The sequence below is a fragment of the Zonotrichia albicollis genome, chromosome 28 (assembly GCF_047830755.1).
Source record: "Zonotrichia albicollis isolate bZonAlb1 chromosome 28, bZonAlb1.hap1, whole genome shotgun sequence".
Lineage (NCBI taxonomy): Eukaryota > Metazoa > Chordata > Aves > Passeriformes > Passerellidae > Zonotrichia > Zonotrichia albicollis.
Genome location: NC_133846.1, coordinates 3966454 through 3984755, shown reverse-complemented (window position 1 = coordinate 3984755; position 18302 = coordinate 3966454). Strand labels below are relative to the sequence as shown.

At 51.3% G+C, this 18302-nt stretch overlaps 1 protein-coding gene across 1 annotated transcript in view; it reads left to right on the top strand.

Moving 5' to 3' along the window:
- MFSD4A (major facilitator superfamily domain containing 4A) overlaps positions 1-18302 on the top strand; it is a 42705-nt gene that overhangs the window by 12001 nt on the left and 12402 nt on the right. Inside the window, exons 4-6 of the mRNA XM_074528079.1 lie at positions 12790-12958; positions 16322-16440; positions 17374-17547. Coding sequence (XP_074384180.1) covers positions 12790-12958; positions 16322-16440; positions 17374-17547 — 462 coding nt within the window. The remainder of the gene's footprint in view (positions 1-12789; positions 12959-16321; positions 16441-17373; positions 17548-18302) is intronic.

Genomic DNA, 18302 nt, shown 5'->3' with positions numbered 1-18302 from the left:
GATCATCCTGGGAGGATCCAATGGGATCATCCCTGGGGGATCCAATGGGATCATCCTGGGAGGATCCAATGGGATCATCCCTGGGGATCCAATGGGATCATCCCTGGGGTATCCAGCTGGTTTCGTCCCAGAGGATCCAATGGGATCATCCCTGGGGAATCCAGCTGGGGTCATCCTGTGGGATCCAGTGGGATCATCCTGGGAGTATCCAATGGGATCATCCCTGGGAGGATCCAATGGGATCATCCCTGGGGGATCCAATGGGATCATCCCTGGAGTACCCAGCTGGGATTGTCCTTCCTCCAGGGATTTGTGGGGTTTGTGGTGTTTGAAGGGTCCTGGAATGGGGTCAGACACAGGAAAAGGATCAATTGCTGCCAAATTCTGTTTTTATCGGGGCTCTTCCCTGCTGGATGTGCTGGGATCAATTCTGGGGTTTGGGGGGGTTCTGGAATGGGGTGAGATGCAGGGATAGGGTCATTTGTTGCCAAATCCTGATTTTACCAGGGCTCTTCCCCTGCTGGGATCCATTCTGGGGTTTGAAGGGTCCTGGAATGGGATGAGAAACAAGGAAAGGATCATTTGTTGCCAAATCCTGATTTTATCAGGGCTCTTCCCTGCTGGGATCCATTCCGGGCTTTGAGGGGTCCTGGAATGGGGTGAGAAACAAGGAAAGGATCATTTGTTGCCAAATCCTGATTTTATCTCTTCTCTGCTGGGATCCATTCTGGGGTTTGAGGGGTCCTGGAATGGGGTGAGAAACAAGGAAAGGCTCATTTGTTGCCAAATCCTGATTTTATCTCTTCTCTGCTGGGATCCATTCTGGGGTTTGCCCAGGCTCTCTGGGGGGCAGTTGGTGCCTCCAGCACCTCCCAGGCAGGAGCTGCAGCAGCAAACTCTGTTCAGACCCAGAGTTTTTCCTTCCTGCTCAGCTGGAGCTGGCCTGGCAAGAGGAGATTTGGAAACATTCCCAGGAATGAAGGGACAGAAGGGATCAGGACGTCTCTCTGGTTATTGTTTTCCCTGGAGGTGCCAGCAGGTGTAAAAGTCCTTCCTCTCAGGGGGACAGGAGGGACCTGGTGTCCCTTTTGCCCGTGCCAGGAGCAGCAAAATGGGTGATCCTGCCTGGCAGCTCCTTCCCTCCGCAATTCAGCTCTCAGAAGCCTCAAATCCCAGCACCCAACGCTTCCCAAATTCCCAGAGGAACCTCACCAGAACCCCCAATTCCCAGCACTTCTCCCTCCAAATTCCCAGAGCTGCTCCCTCCACCACCTGGCCAAGCAGAATTCCCAATTCCCTGCACCCAGAACTTCCCAAATTCCCTGAGCTGCTCTCTCCCTCACCAGAACCCCCAATTCCCAACATTTCCCAAATTCCCAGAGCTGCTCCCTCCCCGCCTGGCCAAGCAGAGACTCCAATTTCCTGCACCCAAAACTTGCCAAATTCCCAGAGCTGCTCCCTCCCTCACCTGAGAGGGAAGAAGAAGAAGAATTCCCAATTCTGGCCAAGAAGAATTCCCAATTCCCTGCACCCAAAACTTCCCAAATTCCCTGAGCTGCTCCCTCCCTCACCTGGCCAAGCAGAGCCCCCAATTCCCATATTCCCAACATCCAACACATCCCAAATTCCTTGGGCTCTCTCCATTTAGTAAATTATTCAAACATCCCATCCAGGGCTTTTCCTGTGCTGGGCTGAGTTTCTGGGTAGAATCACCCAAAAAAAGGCCCAGCCTGGGAGGAGGGGCAGCTTTAATCACCTCCAGCTCTGTCTGCGCCACGGGAAATGTGATTTTAATTCAGCAGATCCCGAGCAAACCCATTTAGTTGGGAAGCAGAGTTTCACACCTGCTTTGAACCCCAGGATGGGTCTGGTTTGGGAATTTCCAGAGCCCTCTCGGTGTCCTGAGAGGATTTTTGGGGTGGGGTCGCTGTGGGTTTGTGCATCAGGACACGCTGGAGCGCTGCATGCACCCGTGGGTGGGTGGAATACAGAATTCCCAGGATTCCCACAGGCTGGGCAGGAACACCAGGAACGTGGAAAGGAGGTTTTGGGATAAGGGTTAAATAACAAACACCCAGCGGGGAGTTGGATGTGCTCAGCTCCTGAACCAAGCTGTGATTGCCTTCCCCAAATCCTCACAGAGGGAACTTTATTTTATTTTATTTTATTTTATTTTATTTTATTTTATTTTATTTTATTTTATTTTATTTTATTTTATTTTATTTTATTTTATTTTATTTCGTTTTATTATGTTTTATTTTATTTTATTTTATTTTAAATTAATTTTTATTTTGTTTATTTTTAATTAATTTTTATTTTATTTATTTTTATTTATTTGATTTTATGCTATTTATTATGGTTTATTTTATTTTATTTTAACCACCCCAACCTGCTGGAGATCCTGGGTTATTTTATATTTTATTTTATTTTATTTTAATTTCTTTTAATTTTTTTTTATTTCATTTATTGTATTGTGTTTGGTTTTATTTTAACCACCCCAGCCTGCTGGAGATGCTGGGTTATTCTATTCTATTCTATTCTATTCTATTCTATTCTATGCTATGCTATGCTATGCTATGCTATGCTATTCTATTCTATTCTATTCTATTCTATGCTATTTATTTTATTTTATTTTATTTTATATTTTTTTATTTTAACCACCCCAACCTGCTGGAGATGCTGAGTTATTCTATTCTATTCTATGTTATTTATTTTATTTTATTTATTTTATTTTATATTTTTTTATTTTAACCACCCCAACCTGCTGGAGATGCTGGGTTATTCTATTCTATTCTATTCTATTCTATTCTATTCTATTCTATTCTATTCTATTCTATGTTATTTATTTTATTTTATTTTATTTATTTTATTTTATATTTTTTTATTTTAACCACCCCAACCTGCTGGAGATGCTGGGTTATATTTTATTATATTTTATATTTTATATTTTATTTTTTATTTTTTATTTTTAAATTTTTTTTAATTATTCTATTCTATTCTATTCTATTCTATTAATCCCCCCCAACCTGCTGGAGATGCTTGGAGCAGCTCAGCTCCAAAGTCCTGACCCTTTTCAAAGTGGAAACAGCAGAGGAAGATGATGGGAAGGGGTTTTTAAACCTCCAGGGACGTGGGTGAAAAGAGTTAACAACAGAAATGGAAACCAGGAGCAGCAGCTTGGTTATAAAATGGCCAAATCCCACATTTCCAGCCCGGTTTTTGTGTGGATTCTGACAAGGCACGAGCTGAAATGATTCATTTCGAGCTCTTGCTTTTGTTTAGAGTGGAAATGTCTCAATCTGACTCTGGCACGAGCGCTTGGTGCCGAGCTGACAGCGGAGCTGCGCCGATGTTTTTGAAGCAAAATGGGTTTGCTTTGGGAAAATGAATCAGCTCAGCATAATCAAAACAAAGCGCTTGGAGCGCTCCCAGCCAAAATCTTTCACTCAACGAGAAAAATTTTGTCCCTTTTCATCCAGATTTTGGAACAGAACCCCCCATATTTTAGAGTTCAGCTCTCCCACAGAACGGAAATTTCATCGCCCAGCGCGTTGGAAGGGGCTGGAAATGAGGGAAATGCTGTGGAGAGGGAGGTGTTGGTCAGGAAGGTGCTGTCCCAGGGGACGTGTGGGACTCTCCATTGTGCTCGGCAGGAGCCTGGGACACAATGGCAGGGAAGGAGCCCGGATTCCTGGGGGGAACAGCCAGAAACAGCAGCAGGAGGGAAGGAGGGAGCTGGGGGTGCAGCAGCTTGTGGGGATTTGGGGGATGGAGAAATCTGCCAGGTGAGGGAGGAGCAGCTCTGGGAATTTGGAGGGAGAAGTGCTGGGAATTGGGGGTTCTGATGAGGTTCCTCTGGGAATTTGGGAGGTTTTGGGTGCAGGGAATTGGGAATTCTGCTTGGCCAGGTGAGGGAGGGAGCAGCTCTGGAAAATTAGAAGGAGGGAGCTGGAACATCCCCACACTGAGCTGGCGGATGCAGCAGCTTGTGGGGTTTTGGGGATGGATAAATCTGCCAGGTGAAGGAGGGAGCAGCTCTGGGAATTTGGGAGGTTTTGGGTGCAGGGATTTGAGGCTTCTGGTGATGGAGGGAGCAGCTCTGGGAATTTGGGATGTGTTGGATGTTGGGAACATGGGAATTGGGGGCTCTGCTTGGCCAGGTGATGGAGGGAGCAGCTCTGGGAATTTGGAGGGAGAAGTGCTGGGAATTGGGGGTTCTGGTGAGGTTCCTCTGGGAATTTGGGAAGTGTTGGGTGCTGGGATTTGAGGCTTCTGGTGATGGAGGAAGCAGCTCTGGGAATTTGGGATGTGTTGGATGTTGGGAACATGGGAACTGGGGGCTCTGCTTGTCAGGTGGGGAGGGAGCAGCTCTGGGAATTTGGGAGGTTTTGGGTGCAGGAAATTGGAGTCTCTGCTTGGCCAGGTGGGGAGGGAGCAGCTCTGGGAATTTGGGAAATGTTGGGAATTGGGGGTTCTGGTGAGGGAGAGAGCAGCTCTGGGAATTTGGGAAGTTTTGGGTGCAGGAAATTGGGGTCCCTGCTTGGCCAGGTGAGGAGGGAGCAGCTCTGAGTATTTGGAGGGAGAAGTGCTGGGAATTGGGGGTTCTGGTGATGGAGGGAGCAGCTCTGGGAATTTGGGATGTGTTGGATGTTGGGAATATGGGAATTGGGAATTCTGCTTGGCCAGGTGAGGGAGGGAGCAGCTCTGGGAATTTGGAGGGAGGGAAGGAAGGAGGGAGCTGGAACATCCCCACATTGAGCTGGGAGGTGCAACAGCTTGTGGGGTTTTGGGGATGGATAAATCTGCCAGGTGAGGGAGGAGCAGCTCTGGGAATTTGGAGGGAGAAGTGCTGGGAATTGGGGGTCCTGGTGAGGTTCCTCTGGGAATTTGGGAAGTGTTGGGTGCAGGGATTTGAGGCTTCTGGTGAGGGAGGGAGCAGCTCTGGGAATTTGGAAGGAGGGAAGGAAGGAGCTGGAATATCCCCAAGCTGATGCAGCAGCTTGTGGGGTTTTGGGGATGGATAAATCTGCCAGGTGAGGGGAGGGAGCAGCTCTGGGAATTTGGAGGGAGAAGTGCTGGGAATTGGGGGTTCTGGTGAGGTTCCTCTGGGAATTTGGGAAGTGTTGGATGTTGGGAATCTGGGAATTGGGGGCTCTGCTTGGCCAGGCAGGGAGGGAGCAGCTCTGGGAATTTGGGAAATGTTGGGAATTGGGGGTTCTGGTGAGGGAGAGAGCAGCTCAGGGAATTTGGGAAGTGTTGGGTGCTGGGAATTGGGGGTTCTGGTGATGGAGGGAGCAGCTCTGGGAATTTGGAAGGAGGGAAGGAAGGAGCTGGAATATCCCCAAGCTGATGCAGCAGCTTGTGGGGTTTTTGGGGATGGATAAATCTGCCAGGTGAGGGGAGAGAGCAGCTCTGGGAATTTGGGATGTGTTGGATGTTGGGAATATGGGAATTGGGGGCTCTGCTTGGCCAGGTGAGGGAGGGAGCAGCTCAGGGAATTTGGAAGGAGGGAAGGAAGGAAGGAGCTGGAATATCCCCACGCTGAGCTGGGGGATGCAGCAGCTTGTGGGGTTTTGGGGATGGAGAAATCTGCCAGGTGAGGGAGGAGCAGCTCTGGATATTTGGAGGGAGAAGTGCTGGGAATTGGGGGTTCTGGTGAGGTTCCTCTGGGAATTTGGGAAGTGTTGGATGTTGGGAATATGGGAACTGGGCGCTCTGCTTGTCAGGTGGGGAGGGAGCAGCTCTGTGAATTTGGGAAGTTTTGGGTGCAGGAAATTGGAGCCTCTGCTTGGCCAGGTGGGGAGGGAGCAGCTCTGGGAATTTGGGAAATGTTGGGAATTGCGGGTTCTGGTGAGGGAGAGAGCAGCTCAGGGAATTTGGGAGGTTTTGGGTGCAGGGAATTGGGAATTCTGCTTGGCCAGGTGATGGAGGGAGCAGCTCTGGGAATTTGGAGGGAGCAGTGCTGGGAATTGGGGGTTCTGGTGAGGTTCCTCTGGGAATTTGGGAAGTGTTGGATGCTGGGATTTGAGGGTTCTGGTGAGGGAGGGAGCAGCTCTGGGAATTTGGAAGGAGGGAAGGAAGGAGCTGGAATATCCCCACGCTGAGCTGGGGGATGCAGCAGCTTGTGGGGATTTTGGGGATGGATAAATCTGCCAGGTGAGGGAGGCAGCAGCTCTGGGAATTTGGGAGGTTTTGGGTGCTGGGAATTGGGGGTTCTGGTGATGGAGGGAGCAGCTCTGGGAATTTGGGAAATGTTGGGAATTGGGGGTTCTGGTGATGGAGGGAGCAGCTCTGGGAATTTGGAAGGAGGGAAGGAAGGAGCTGGAATATCCCCAAGCTGATGCAGCAGCTTGTGGGGTTTTGGGGATGGATAAATCTGCCAGGTGAGGGAGGAGCAGCTCTGGAAATTTGGGAAATGTTGGATGTTGGGAATATGGGAATTGGGGGCTCTGCTTGGCCAGGTGAGGGAGGAGCAGCTCTGGGAATTTGGGAGGTTTTGGGTGCAGGAAATAGGGAATTCTGCTTGGCCAGGTGAGAGAGGGGGCAGCTCTGGCAATTTAGAAGGAGGGAGCTGGAATATCCCCACGCTGAGCTGGGGGATGCAGCAGCTTGTGGGGATTTTGGGGATGGATAAATCTGCCAGGTGAGGGGAGAGAGCAGCTCTGGGAATTTGGGATGTGTTGGATGTTGGGAATTTGGGAATTGGGGGCTCTGCTTGGCCAGGTGAAGGAGGGAGCAGCTCTGGGAATTTGGAGGGAGAAGTGCTGGGAATTGGGGGTTCTGGTGAGGTTCCTCTGGGAATTTGGGAAGTGTTGGGTGCTGGGATTTGAGGCTTCTGGTGAGGGAGGGAGGAGCTCAGGGAATTTGGGAAATCTTGGGAATTGCGGATTCTGGTGAGGGAGAGAGCAGCTCAGGGAATTTGGAAGGAGGGAAGGAAGGAGCTGGAATATCCCCAAGCTGATGCAGCAGCTTGTGGGGTTTTGGGGATGGATAAATCTGCCAGGTGAGGGAGGAGCAGCTCTGGGAATTTAGGAAATGTTGGGAATTGGGGGTTCTGGTGAGGGAGAGAGCAGCTCAGGGAATTTGGGAGGTTTTGGGCGCTGGGAATTGGGGTCTCTGCTTGGCCAGGTGAGGGAGGAGCAGCTCAGGGAATTTGGGAGGTTTTGGGCGCTGGGAATTGGGGGCTCTGCTTGGCCAGGTGAGGGAGGGAGCAGCTCTGGAAAATTAGGAGGAGGGAGCTGGAATATCCCCACGCTGAGCTGGGGAATGCAGCAGCTTGTGGGGATTTTGGGGATGGATAAATCTGCCAGGTGAGGGAGGAGCAGCTCTGGGAATTTGGGAAGTGTTGGGTGCAGGGAATTGGGAATTTTTCTTGGCCAGGTGATGGAGGGAGAGAGCAGCTCTGAGAAGTTTTGGGTGCAGGGAATTGGGAATTCTGCTTGGCCCTTGGCTCATGGTGAGGAATGCTCTGGTGTCCCTTTTTCCCTTGGGAAAAGAAAATCTTCCTGTCAAAAAAAAACAAAAACAAAAACAAAAAAACCCAAAACAACAAAAAATCAGCAAAAATTATCCTGGGAAGGAATTCTGGGAGAAAATGGCACCAAAATCTGGTTGTCCAGGAGGGATGGTCAGGATGGGATGGGGTGGCCACAGCTGTGGGTGGGACATCCTAAAAACTGTCCCAGCCTGGTTAAAGCAAAAAGGACCGGCTGGATTTAAAGGTGAGGGTGTGGAGAGCAGGGAAAAACCCAGAGTGGGATTGGGAATTGGGGAATCCCAAAATGGGGACTGAGATACACCCCAAAATGGGACTGGGAATTGGGGAATCCCAAAATGGGGACTGAGATACACCCCAAAATGGGATTGGGAATTGGGGAATCCCAAACTGGGGACTGAAATACACCCCAAAATGGGACTGGGAATTGGAGAATCCCAAAATGGGGACTGAGATACACCCCAAAATGGGACTGGGAATTGGAGAATCCCAAAATGGGACTGGGAATTGGGGAACCCCAAAATGGGGACTGAGATACACCCCAAAATGGGACTGGGAATTGGAGAATCCCAAAATGGGACTGGGAATTGGGGAATCCCAAACTGGGGACTGAGATACACCCCAAAATGGGACTGGGAATTGGTGGAATCCCAAAATGGGGACTGAGATACACCCCAAAATGGGATTGGGAATTGGGGAATCCCAAAATGGGATTGGGAATTGGTGGAATTCCAAACTGGGGACTGAAATACACCCCAAAATGGGACTGGGAATTGGTGGAATCCCAAACTGGGGCCTTGTCCTGGAGGCTGGAATGCCCAGGGCCATTATCTGCGCAGCCAGGCCCTCAGAGGGGAGGGAACATTTCTGCTAAATCTGCAATTCAGAAGAATGAAATCTGGTGCTGACCTCCGGAAGGATCAGAACCATCAAGCAAATGCGTTTTTCTTCCATGGGACCGAACTCACTGTTCCTATTCCCATTGTTCCCAGAACAATGCAGGCCTCGTAAATGAATTCAGGCTGGAGGGGCGGGGTGGGAGGCAGGAGGGGGGGAACTCTCCATACATTTAAATCATGCCACGAGCCAACAAAAGGCAGGAAATTTGGAGCTGGAGCTCACACTTGCTCCCAGACATGTAGAAAACAAGGGAATGAGCTGTCACTTAGGATTTCCTGGCTTTCTCCCCCGGTTGGTTGCAGTGTAAACAGCGCTGGGCTGTGCTGGGAGGAGACGGCAGAGCTTCGCTTGCTCCCCTCAAAAAAAACAAAATAGAAAATGAAAAAAAAGAAAATGAAAAAAAGAAAATGAAAAAAAGAGCCGTTCCCTGTGGAATTGGAGGCACCAGGGAGTCGTGGGTGTGGGCTGGGATGGGCTCATCCCCTGGGATCGCTGCTGCCCCATGGCTGTGGGCTGTGGGGATGGTGGTGGGAGCACGGGGTGCTGGAGCATCCCTGGATGCGCAGAGGAGCCCAGAGCTGGGGCTGGACCCTCCCTGCAGGGCCCTGCGCTGTCCCTGTTGGCCTGGGAACCGCGGGCTCCTCTCTCGGGAGGTGCTGAGCAACCCCTGCTAATGGCTGGGCCTGGGGCCGGAGCAGCTCCCGCTTCCCTCGGGCACGATTCCAACTGCTCTGCGCCCACGGCCTCGGGTTCCGCTCTTGGGGCAGCAGCAGCGCAGGGCTGGACCCCAGAACCTTTGGGGTCTGGCACTTTGGGACCCCAGAACCTTTGGGGTTTGTAGGGCTGGCGCTTTGAGACCCCAGAACATTTGGGGTTTGGCCCTTTGGGACCCCAGAATGTTCGGGGTTTGGCCCTTTGGGACCCCAGAAGGTTTGGGGTTTGGCACTTTGAGACCCGAGAATGTTGGGGTTTGGCACTTTGAGACCACAGAACGTTTGGCACTTTGGGACCCCAGAACCTTTGGGGTTAGGCCCTTTGGGACCCCAGAACGTTTGGGGTTTGGAGCTTTGGGACCCCAGAACATTTAGGGTTTGTAGGGCTGGCTCTTTGGGACCCCAGAATGTTTGGGGTTTGGCATTTTGGGACCCCAGAACGTTTGGAGTTTGTAGGTCTGGCACTTTGAGACCCCAGAAGGTTTGGGGTTTGGCACTTTGGGACCCCAGGACGTTTGGGGTTTGGCACTTTGGGACTCCACAACATTTGGGGTTTGCAGGGCTGGCCCTTTGGGACCCCAGACTATTTGGGGTTTGGCCCTTTGTGACCCCAGAACGTTTGGGGTTTGGCACTTCGGGACCCCAGAATGTTTGGGGTTTGCAGCGCTGGCCCTTTGGGACCTCAGAACGTTTGGGGTTTGGCGCTTTGGGACCCCAGAACCTTTGGGGTTTGGCACTTTGGGACCCCAGAATGTTCGGGGTTTGGCACTTTGGGAGCTTTGCCTTGGGTCCCTGTGCCCATTTCTGTGAATGCTGGGGCCTGCGACTGCCTGGGGATGCCCCAGAGGCTCAGGAGATTTTTCTCCCAGTTTTCTCCCTCTTTTCCCCTCTCCAGCCTCAGAATCTCCCATTCCCACCTCTCCTTGCTCTGAAATTCCCTTCAGGCACCTCCCCTGCAGAATCTGAGCCCAGCGCCTGAAACTGCTGCTGCTGGGGGAGCTGTGTTGTAGTTTTGGGGTGATTTTGGGGTGATTTTGGGACATTCAGGTGCTCACCCCTCCTCTATCCCCTCCCCAGTTGCCAGTGCCCATCACTGCTGCTGGAGGAGCTGGGCTGTGGTTTTTGGTGTGGTTTTGGGATGGTTTTGTGGTGATTTTGGGGTGGTTTTGTGGTGATTTTGGGATATTTTTGGGATGTTCAGGTGCTCACCCCTCCTCTGTCCTCTCCCCAGCTGCCAGTGCCCATCGCTGTTACTGGAGGAGCTGGGCTGTGATTTTGGGGTGGTTTTGGGGTGGTTTTGTGGTGATTTTGGGGTGATTTTGGGATGTTTTTGGGGTGCTCAGGTGCTCACCCCACCTCTGCCCCCTCCCCAGCAGCCAGTGCCCATCGCTGTTACTGGGGGAGCTGGGCTGTGGTTTTGGGGTGGTTTTGGGGGTGGTTTTGTGGTGATTTTGGGATGTTCAGGTGCTCACCCCCCTCTGTCCCCTCCCCAGCTGCCCGTGCCCATCGCTGTTATTGGACGAGCTGGGCCATGGTTTTTGGGGGTGATTTTGGGATGGTTTTGGGCTGCGGTTTTGGGGTGGTTTGGGGGTGGTTTTGTGGTGATTTTGGGGTGATTTTGGGGGTGATTTTGGGATGTTCAGGTGCTCACCCCGCCTCTGTCCCCTCCCCAGCAGCCAGTGCCCATCGCTGTTACTGGAGGAGCTGGGCTGTGATTTTGGGGGTAATTTTGGGATGATTTTGGGGTGATTTTGTGGTGGTTTTAGGATGTTTTTGGGGTGTTCAGGTGCTCACTCCCCACCTTGTCCCCTACCCAGCAGCCAGTGCCCATCGCTGCTGCTGGAGGAGCTGGGCTGTGGTTTTGGGGGTGGTTTTGTGGTGATTTTGGTGTGGTTTTGGGGTGATTTTGGGGTGATTTTTGGATATTTTTGGGATGTTCAGGTTCTCACCCCTCCTCTATCCTCTCCCCAACTGCCAGTGCCCATCGCTGTTACTGGAGGAGCTGGGCTGTGGTTTTTGGGGTGATTTTGGGGTGATCTTGGGGTGATTTTGGGGTGTTCAGGTGCCCACCTCCCTCTGTCCCCTCCCCAGCTGCCCGTGCCCATCGCTGCTGCTGGGAGAGCTGGGCTGTGATTTTGGGGGTGATTTTGGGGTGATTTTGGGATGTTTTTGGGATGTTCAGGTGCTCACCCTACCACTGTCCCCTCCCCAGCAGTCAGTGCCCATCGCTGTTACTGGAGGAGCTGGGCTGTGATTTTGGGGGTAATTTTGGGGCAGTTTTGGGCTGTGGTTTTGGGGGTGGTTTTGGGGTGATTTTGGGATGTTTTTGGGGTGTTCAGGTGCTCATCCCCCCTCTGTTCCCTCCCCAGCTGCCAGTGCCCATTGCTGTTACTGGAGGAGCTGGGCTGTGGTTTTGGGGTGATTTTGGGGTAGTTTGGGGCTGTGGTTTTGGTGTGGTTTTGTGATGATTTTGGGGTGGTTTTGGGGTGATTTTGGGATATTTTTGGGATGTTCAGGTGCTCACCCCGCCTCTGTCCCCTCCCCAGCTGCCCGTGCCCATCGCTGCTGCTGGGGGAGCTGAGCTGTGGCTTAGGGGTGATTTTGGGGTAGTTTTGGGCTGTGGTTTTGTGGTGATTTTGGGGTGATTTTGGGGTGATCTTGGGGTGATTTTGGGGTGTTGAGGTGCTCACCCCTTCTCTATCCTCTCCCCAGCTGCCAGTGCCCATCGCTGCTGTTGGGGGAGCTGAGCTGTGATTTTGAGGGTGGTTTTGTGGTGATTTTGGGGTGATCTTGGGGTGATTTTGGGGTGTTCAGGTGCTCACCCCTCCTCTATCCCCTCCCCAGCTGCCAGTGCCCATCGCTGTTACTGGAGGAGCTGGGCCGTGGTTTTGGGGTGGTTTTGGGCTGCAGTTTTGGGGTGGTTTTGGGGATAGTTTTGAGGTGATTTTGGGATGTTTTTGGGACATTCAGGTGCTCACCCTGTCACTGTCCCCTCCCCAGCTGCCAGTGCCCATCGCTGTTGCTGGAGGAGCTGGGCTGTGGTTTTGGGATGGTTTTGGGGTGGTTTTGGGCTGCAGTTTTGGGGTGGTTTTGGGGTGATTTTGGGGTGGTTTTGGGGTGCTCAGGTGCTCACCGCTCCTTTATCCTCTCCCCAGCTGCCAGTGCCCATCGCTGTTACTGGGGGAGCTGAGCTGTGGCTTAGGGGTGATTTTGGGGTAGTTTTGGGCTGTGGTTTTGTGGTGATTTTGGGGTGATTTTGGGGTGATCTTGGGGTGTTCAGGTGCTCACCCCCCCTCTGCCCCCTCCCCAGCTGCCCGTGCCCATCGCTGTTACTGGAGGAGCTGGGCTGTGATTTTGGGGGTAATTTTGGGATGATTTTGGGCTGTGGTTTTGCTGTGGTTTTGGGGGTGATTTTGGGGTGTTCAGGTGCTCACCCCGCCTCTGCCCCCTCCCCAGCTGCCTGTGCCCATCGCTGTTACTGGAGGAGCTGGGCTGTGGTTTAGGGGTGATTTTGGGGTGATTTTGGGGTAGTTTAGGGCTGTGGTTTTGGTGTGGTTTTGGGGGTGGTTTTGGGGTGATTTTGGGGTGATTTTGGGGTGGTTTTGGGCTGTGGTTTTGGGGGTGATTTTAGGATGTTTTTGGGGTGTTCAGGTGCTCACCCCCCCTCTGCCCCCTCCCCAGCTGCCCGTGCCCATCGCCGTGTTCTTCCTGCTCTACAAGGAGCGCATGGTGCCCTGCTTCAACGGCAGCAGCCACCCGCTGCTGTCGGCCGATGAGCTGGCCCTGGAGACGCGGCCTGGGGACAAGGACGAGCTCTCCACCGCTGCCCAGAGACCCCACACGGCTGCAGGTGAGCTCTCACATGGATTTTGGGGAGAAAAAGCCAGATTTCAGTGTCTGGGGGTAGTGGGAGATCCAGCTCTGCTGTCTGTTGCAATGTGTGCACAGGGATCTCATGCAGGAATACCCAAACAAAAACATTTGGTGCCCAATTACCCTCAAATTAGGTGAAATCTTGAATAAATGTTGGCGTCCCAATCCCAATGAGGCCTCCAGGCTGTGTTTCTCCATTTCTCTGAGCCACCCTAAAGCCCCCCAACCCTTTAGGGACAGGTGGCAGTTGTGTGCCTAAATTCCCTCCTGGTTTTGGGTCATATTTCTTCAGATTATTCCCTTTAAAGGAAATAATTTCTTACTGATTATTCCCTTTAAAGGAAATAATTTCTTACTGATTATTCCCTTTAAAGGGTCACATTTCTTCAGATTATTCCCTTTAAAGGGTCACATTTCTTCAAATTATTCCCTTTAAAGTGTCACATTTCTTACTCATTATTCCCTTTAAAGGAAATAATTTCTTACTGATTATTCCCTTTAAAGGGTCACATTTCTTACTGATTATTCCCTTTAAAGGGTCACATTTCTTCAGATTATTCCCTTTAAAGTGTCACATTTCTTACTGATTATTCCCTTTAAAGGAAATAATTTCTTACTGATTATTCCCTTTAAAGGGTCACTTTTCTTACTGATTATTCCCTTTAAAGGAAATAATTTCTTACTGATTATTCCCTTTAAAGGGTCACATTTCTTCAGATTATTCCCTTTAAAGGGTCACATTTCTTCAGGTTATTCCCTTTAAAGGGTGTCACATTTCTTACTGATTATTCCCTTTAAAGGAAATAATTTCTTACTGATTATTCCCTTTAAAGGGTCACATTTCTTCAGATTATTCCCTTTAAAGGGTCACATTTCTTACTGATTATTCCCTTTAAAGGGTCACATTTCTTCAGATTATTCCCTTTAAAGGGTCACATTTCTTACTGATTTTTTTCAGTTCCTTGTGCTGCAGATGCTGATTTTTATAGGAAAGGAATAAGAAACAACCAATTTCCCCTCCCTTGTTTGAGGGGAAAAGTGAAATCCAGCAATAGTTTGCTCTTGACCTCACGGCTGCGCCCTGCCTTGGGGACAATGGTGACATTGTTCTTTCCTGGCCAGCAGGGACGTGTCACAGTCAGTTCTTTGGGTAAACAGTGAATATCTCAGAAGTAAATATGGTTCAGGGCTTTGGGAAGTGTTCCGTGTTGTTCCTGGAGAGATGGCTTTGGCCCTGGGCAATGAAAGGGGATTTCAGGGAATTCTTCAGGGTGAGCAGGTGTGGAATTTGGAGGGTGTGGAGAGTCCAGGATTTCAGAGTGTGGAGAACCCAGGATTTCAGAGTGTGGAGAACCCAGGATTTTGGGGTATGGAGAGCTGGGATCCCAGGGTATGGAGAGCCCAGGATTTTAGGGTGAGAAGAGCCAGGATTTTGGGGTGAGGAGACCCAGGGTTTTGGGGAATGGAGAGTCAGGATTTTAGGGTGTGGAGAGCCAGGATTTTGGGGTATGGAGAGCTGGGATCCGAGGGTATGGAGAACCTAGGATTTTGGTGTATGGAGACCCAGGATTTTGGGGTGTGTGGAGAGCTGGAATCCCAGGGTGTGGAGAGCCAGGATTTTGGTATATGGAAAGCTCAGGATTTTAGGGTGAGAAGAGCCAGGATTTTGGGGTGTGGAGAACCAAGGTTTTGGGAAATGGAGAGTCAGGATTCTGGGGTGTGGAGAGCCAGGATTTTGGGGGATGTGGAGAACCCAGGATTTTGGGGTATGGAGAGCTGGGATCCGAGGGTATGGAGAGCCCAGGATTTTGGGGTATGAAGAGCCAGGATTTTGGGGTGGGGAGACCCAGGGTTTTGGGGAATGGAGAGTCATGATTTTGGGGTGTGGAAAGCCCAGGATTTTGGGGTATGGACAGCTAAGATTTTGGGGTATGAAGAGCCCAGGATTTTGGGGTGTGTGGAGAGCCAGGATTTTGGGGTATGGAGAGCTGGGATCCCAGGGTATGGAGAGCCAAGACTTTGGTATATGGAAAGCCCAGGATTTTAGAGTGAGAAGAGCCAGGATTTTGGAGTGAGGAGAGCCCAGGATTTTAGGGTGAGAAGAGCCAGGGTTTTGGGGAATGGAGAGTCAGGATTTTGGTGGATGGAGAGCACAGATTTTGGGGTGAGAAGAGCTAGGATTTTGGGGGATGTGGAGAACCCAGGATTTTGGGGTGTGGAGAGCTAGGATTTTGGTATATGGAAAGCCCAGGATTTTAGAGTGAGAAGAGCCAGGATTTTGGGGTGTGGAGAGTCAGGATTTTGGCACATGGAGAGCACAGATTTTGGGGTGAGAAGACCCAGGATTCTGGGGTGTGGAGGACCCAGGATTCTGGGGTGTGGAGAGCCAGGAATTTTGGGGTGAGGAGAGCCAGGATTTTAGGGTGTGTGGAGAACCCAGGATTTTGGCATATGGAGAGCCCAGGATATTGGGTTATGGAAAGCCAAGATTTTGGGGTGAGGAGAACCAGGATTTTGGGGTATGGAGAGTCAGGATTTTGGGGAATGGAGAGCTGGGATCCCAGGGTATGGAAAGCCAGGATTTTGGGGAATGGAGAGCCCAGGATTTTAGGGTGAGAAGAGCCAGGATTTTGGCATATGGAGAGACAGATTTTGGGGTGAGAAGAGCCAGGATTTTGGGGTGTGTGGAGAACCCAGGATTTTGGCATATGGAGAGCCCAGGATATTGGGTTATGGAAAGCCAGGATTTTAGGGTGAGAAGAGCCAGAATTTTGGGATTAGAAGAGCCCAGGATTTTGGGGTGTGTGGAGAACCAGGATTTTGGGGTGTGGAAAGCCAGGATTTTGGGGTATGGAGAGCCCAGATTTTGGGGTGAGAAGAGCCAGGATTTTAGGGTGTGTGTAGAACCCAGGATTTTGGCATATGGAGAGCCCAGGATTTTGGTGGATGAAGAGCTGGGATCCCAGGGTATGGAGAGCCAGGATTTTAGGGTGTGTGCATAACCCAGGATTTTGGTGGATGGAGAGCCAGGATTTTGGTGGATGGAGAGCTGGGATCCCAGGGTATGGAGAGCCAGGATTTTGGGGTGTGGGCAGCACGTACCCCAACGTACCAGGACCCCAGGCTTTGGGCAGACCCCACACCCATTCCCATTTCCCTCTGGAAGCTCAGAGGAAGATGAAGGTGAGGTGGAGCCTCCCGAGCTCAGCGGTGCCCCATGTTCAGGGTCCTGCCTGGCTCTGTCCTGCAGCTGTCCCACAAAACAAACCCCTCTGAGGGCTGGCGGCCACCCAGCTCCGGGGGGACGCTCTGCTCACGTTTGCTCCGCATTGTTCTCCAGCGGGTCACGAGGATTTGTTCAGCTGCTGCCAGAGCAAGAACTTCCGAGGGGTTTCCTTCACCTATTTCGCCGTGCACATCACCGGCGCCCTGGTTCTCTTCATGACTGATGGCATCGTGGTGAGCACAGTTGCCCAAATTTCTGGATTTTTTTTTTCCTCCCAAACCCCTGTGAAACCCTCAGGGGCTCCTCAGTGGTGAGAGGGGTTAGGCAGGAATGGGAATTTCCAAGGATGAGCAACCCCTGAGCTCTAAATGTGATGTGTGGAGAGTGTGGAGCTCCAAGTGGAGAGTGTGGAGCTCCAAGTGCAGAGTGTGGAGCTCCAAGTGGAGAGTGTGGAGCTCCAAGTGCAGAGTGTGGAGCTCCAAGTGGAGAGTGTGGAGCTCCAAGCGGAGAGTGTGGAGCTCCAAGTGCAGAGTGTGGAGCTCCAAGTGGAGAGTGTGGAGCTCCAAGTGGAGAGTGTGGAGCTCCAAGCGGAGAGTGTGGAGCTCCAAGTGGAGAGCGTGGAGCTCCAAGTGGAGAGCGTGGAGCTCCAAGTGGAGAGTGCGGAGCTCCAAGTGGAGAGCGTGGAGCTCTAGGCGGAGAGTGTGGAGCTCCAAGCGGAGAGTGCGGAGCTCCAAGTGGAGAGTGCGGAGCTCCAAGTGCAGAGTGCGGAGCTCCAAGTGGAGAGTGTGGAGCTCCAAGTGGAGAGTGTAGAGCTCCAAGTGGAGAGTGTGGAGCTCCAAGCGGAGAGTGTGGAGCTCCAAGTGGAGAGTGTGGAGCTCCAAGTGGAGAGTGTAGAGCTCCAAGTGGAGAGCGTGGAGCTCCAAGTGGAGAGTGTGGAGCTCCAAGAGGGCAGGGCAGCCCCTCAGGGAGGGAGGATCTCTGGGTTTTCCTTGGAGCTTTGCCCTTTTAGGACAGACTCAACCCCACATCCTGCTGCTGGTGGATCTCCAAACCCTTCCACCAATGCTCTGAGGGACAGAGGAGCCCGAAGCCCCCACACACAGGGATGTGACAGAGAGGATTTTCCTGCACAGAGAGGATTTTCCTCAGAGAGGATTTTCCTGCAGGGAGAGTACTCGGGGTTCGTGTACAGCTACGCCGTGGAGGAGCCCCTGGCCGTGGTGCACAAGGTGGCCGGGTACCTGCCCAGCCTCTTCTGGGGCTTCATCACCCTGGGCAGGCTCATCTCCATCCCCGTGTCCTACAGGATGAAGCCAGCCACCATGGTCTTCATCAACGTGGTAAGGATGGGGTTAATTGGTGAATTGCTGCGGTGGGTTTGGGGCTGCAGCTCCTCTCACACCTGGGGGTTTGCACAGGTACGGTGGGCAAGGTGCCACAATTTCAAATTTCATTGCCCAACTTTCCTGAGCCTGCTCCTCAGCTGGGAGAGCTGGCACTAAAAAATTTGCCCATTTTATTGACTTTGCACAGTGACTCCTTCACCCACAGGGAAATGAATTCCTGGGGTGAGTGAATTCCTGAATTCCTTGCCATGGCCGAGGGAAGGCAGCTCACGCTGTGAATTCTCTGCTGAGGCTGCAGCTGCTGGCAGAGCTTGATAAAATCAATAAAACCCCTTGGGAAAGGGGCAGGAATCCTTGTGGGATGGGTGAGGATGTGGCAGAAAACAGAAAGGGGATCCCAATCCCCTTACAGAGAGAAACAGCACGAGCAGGGAGTCAAATTCCAATTTATTTGAACCAGAAGTGTTCAAATGAATAAAAATAAATAAAATAAAAATAAATTTAAAAATAAATAAAAATAAATAAAAATATAAATACAAATAAATAAAAATAAATAAGTGATTTTGGAGGCTGTATTTTGATAAATAACACATTACAGTGAGTTTTAATACCCATTGCTGCAGTCAATAAAACACCTTGGGAAAGGGGCAGGAATCCCTGTGGGGGGTGAGGACATGGCAGAAAACAGGGACAGGATGATCCCAATCCCATTTCTTACAGAGAGAAAAAGCACAAGCAGGCAGTTAAAT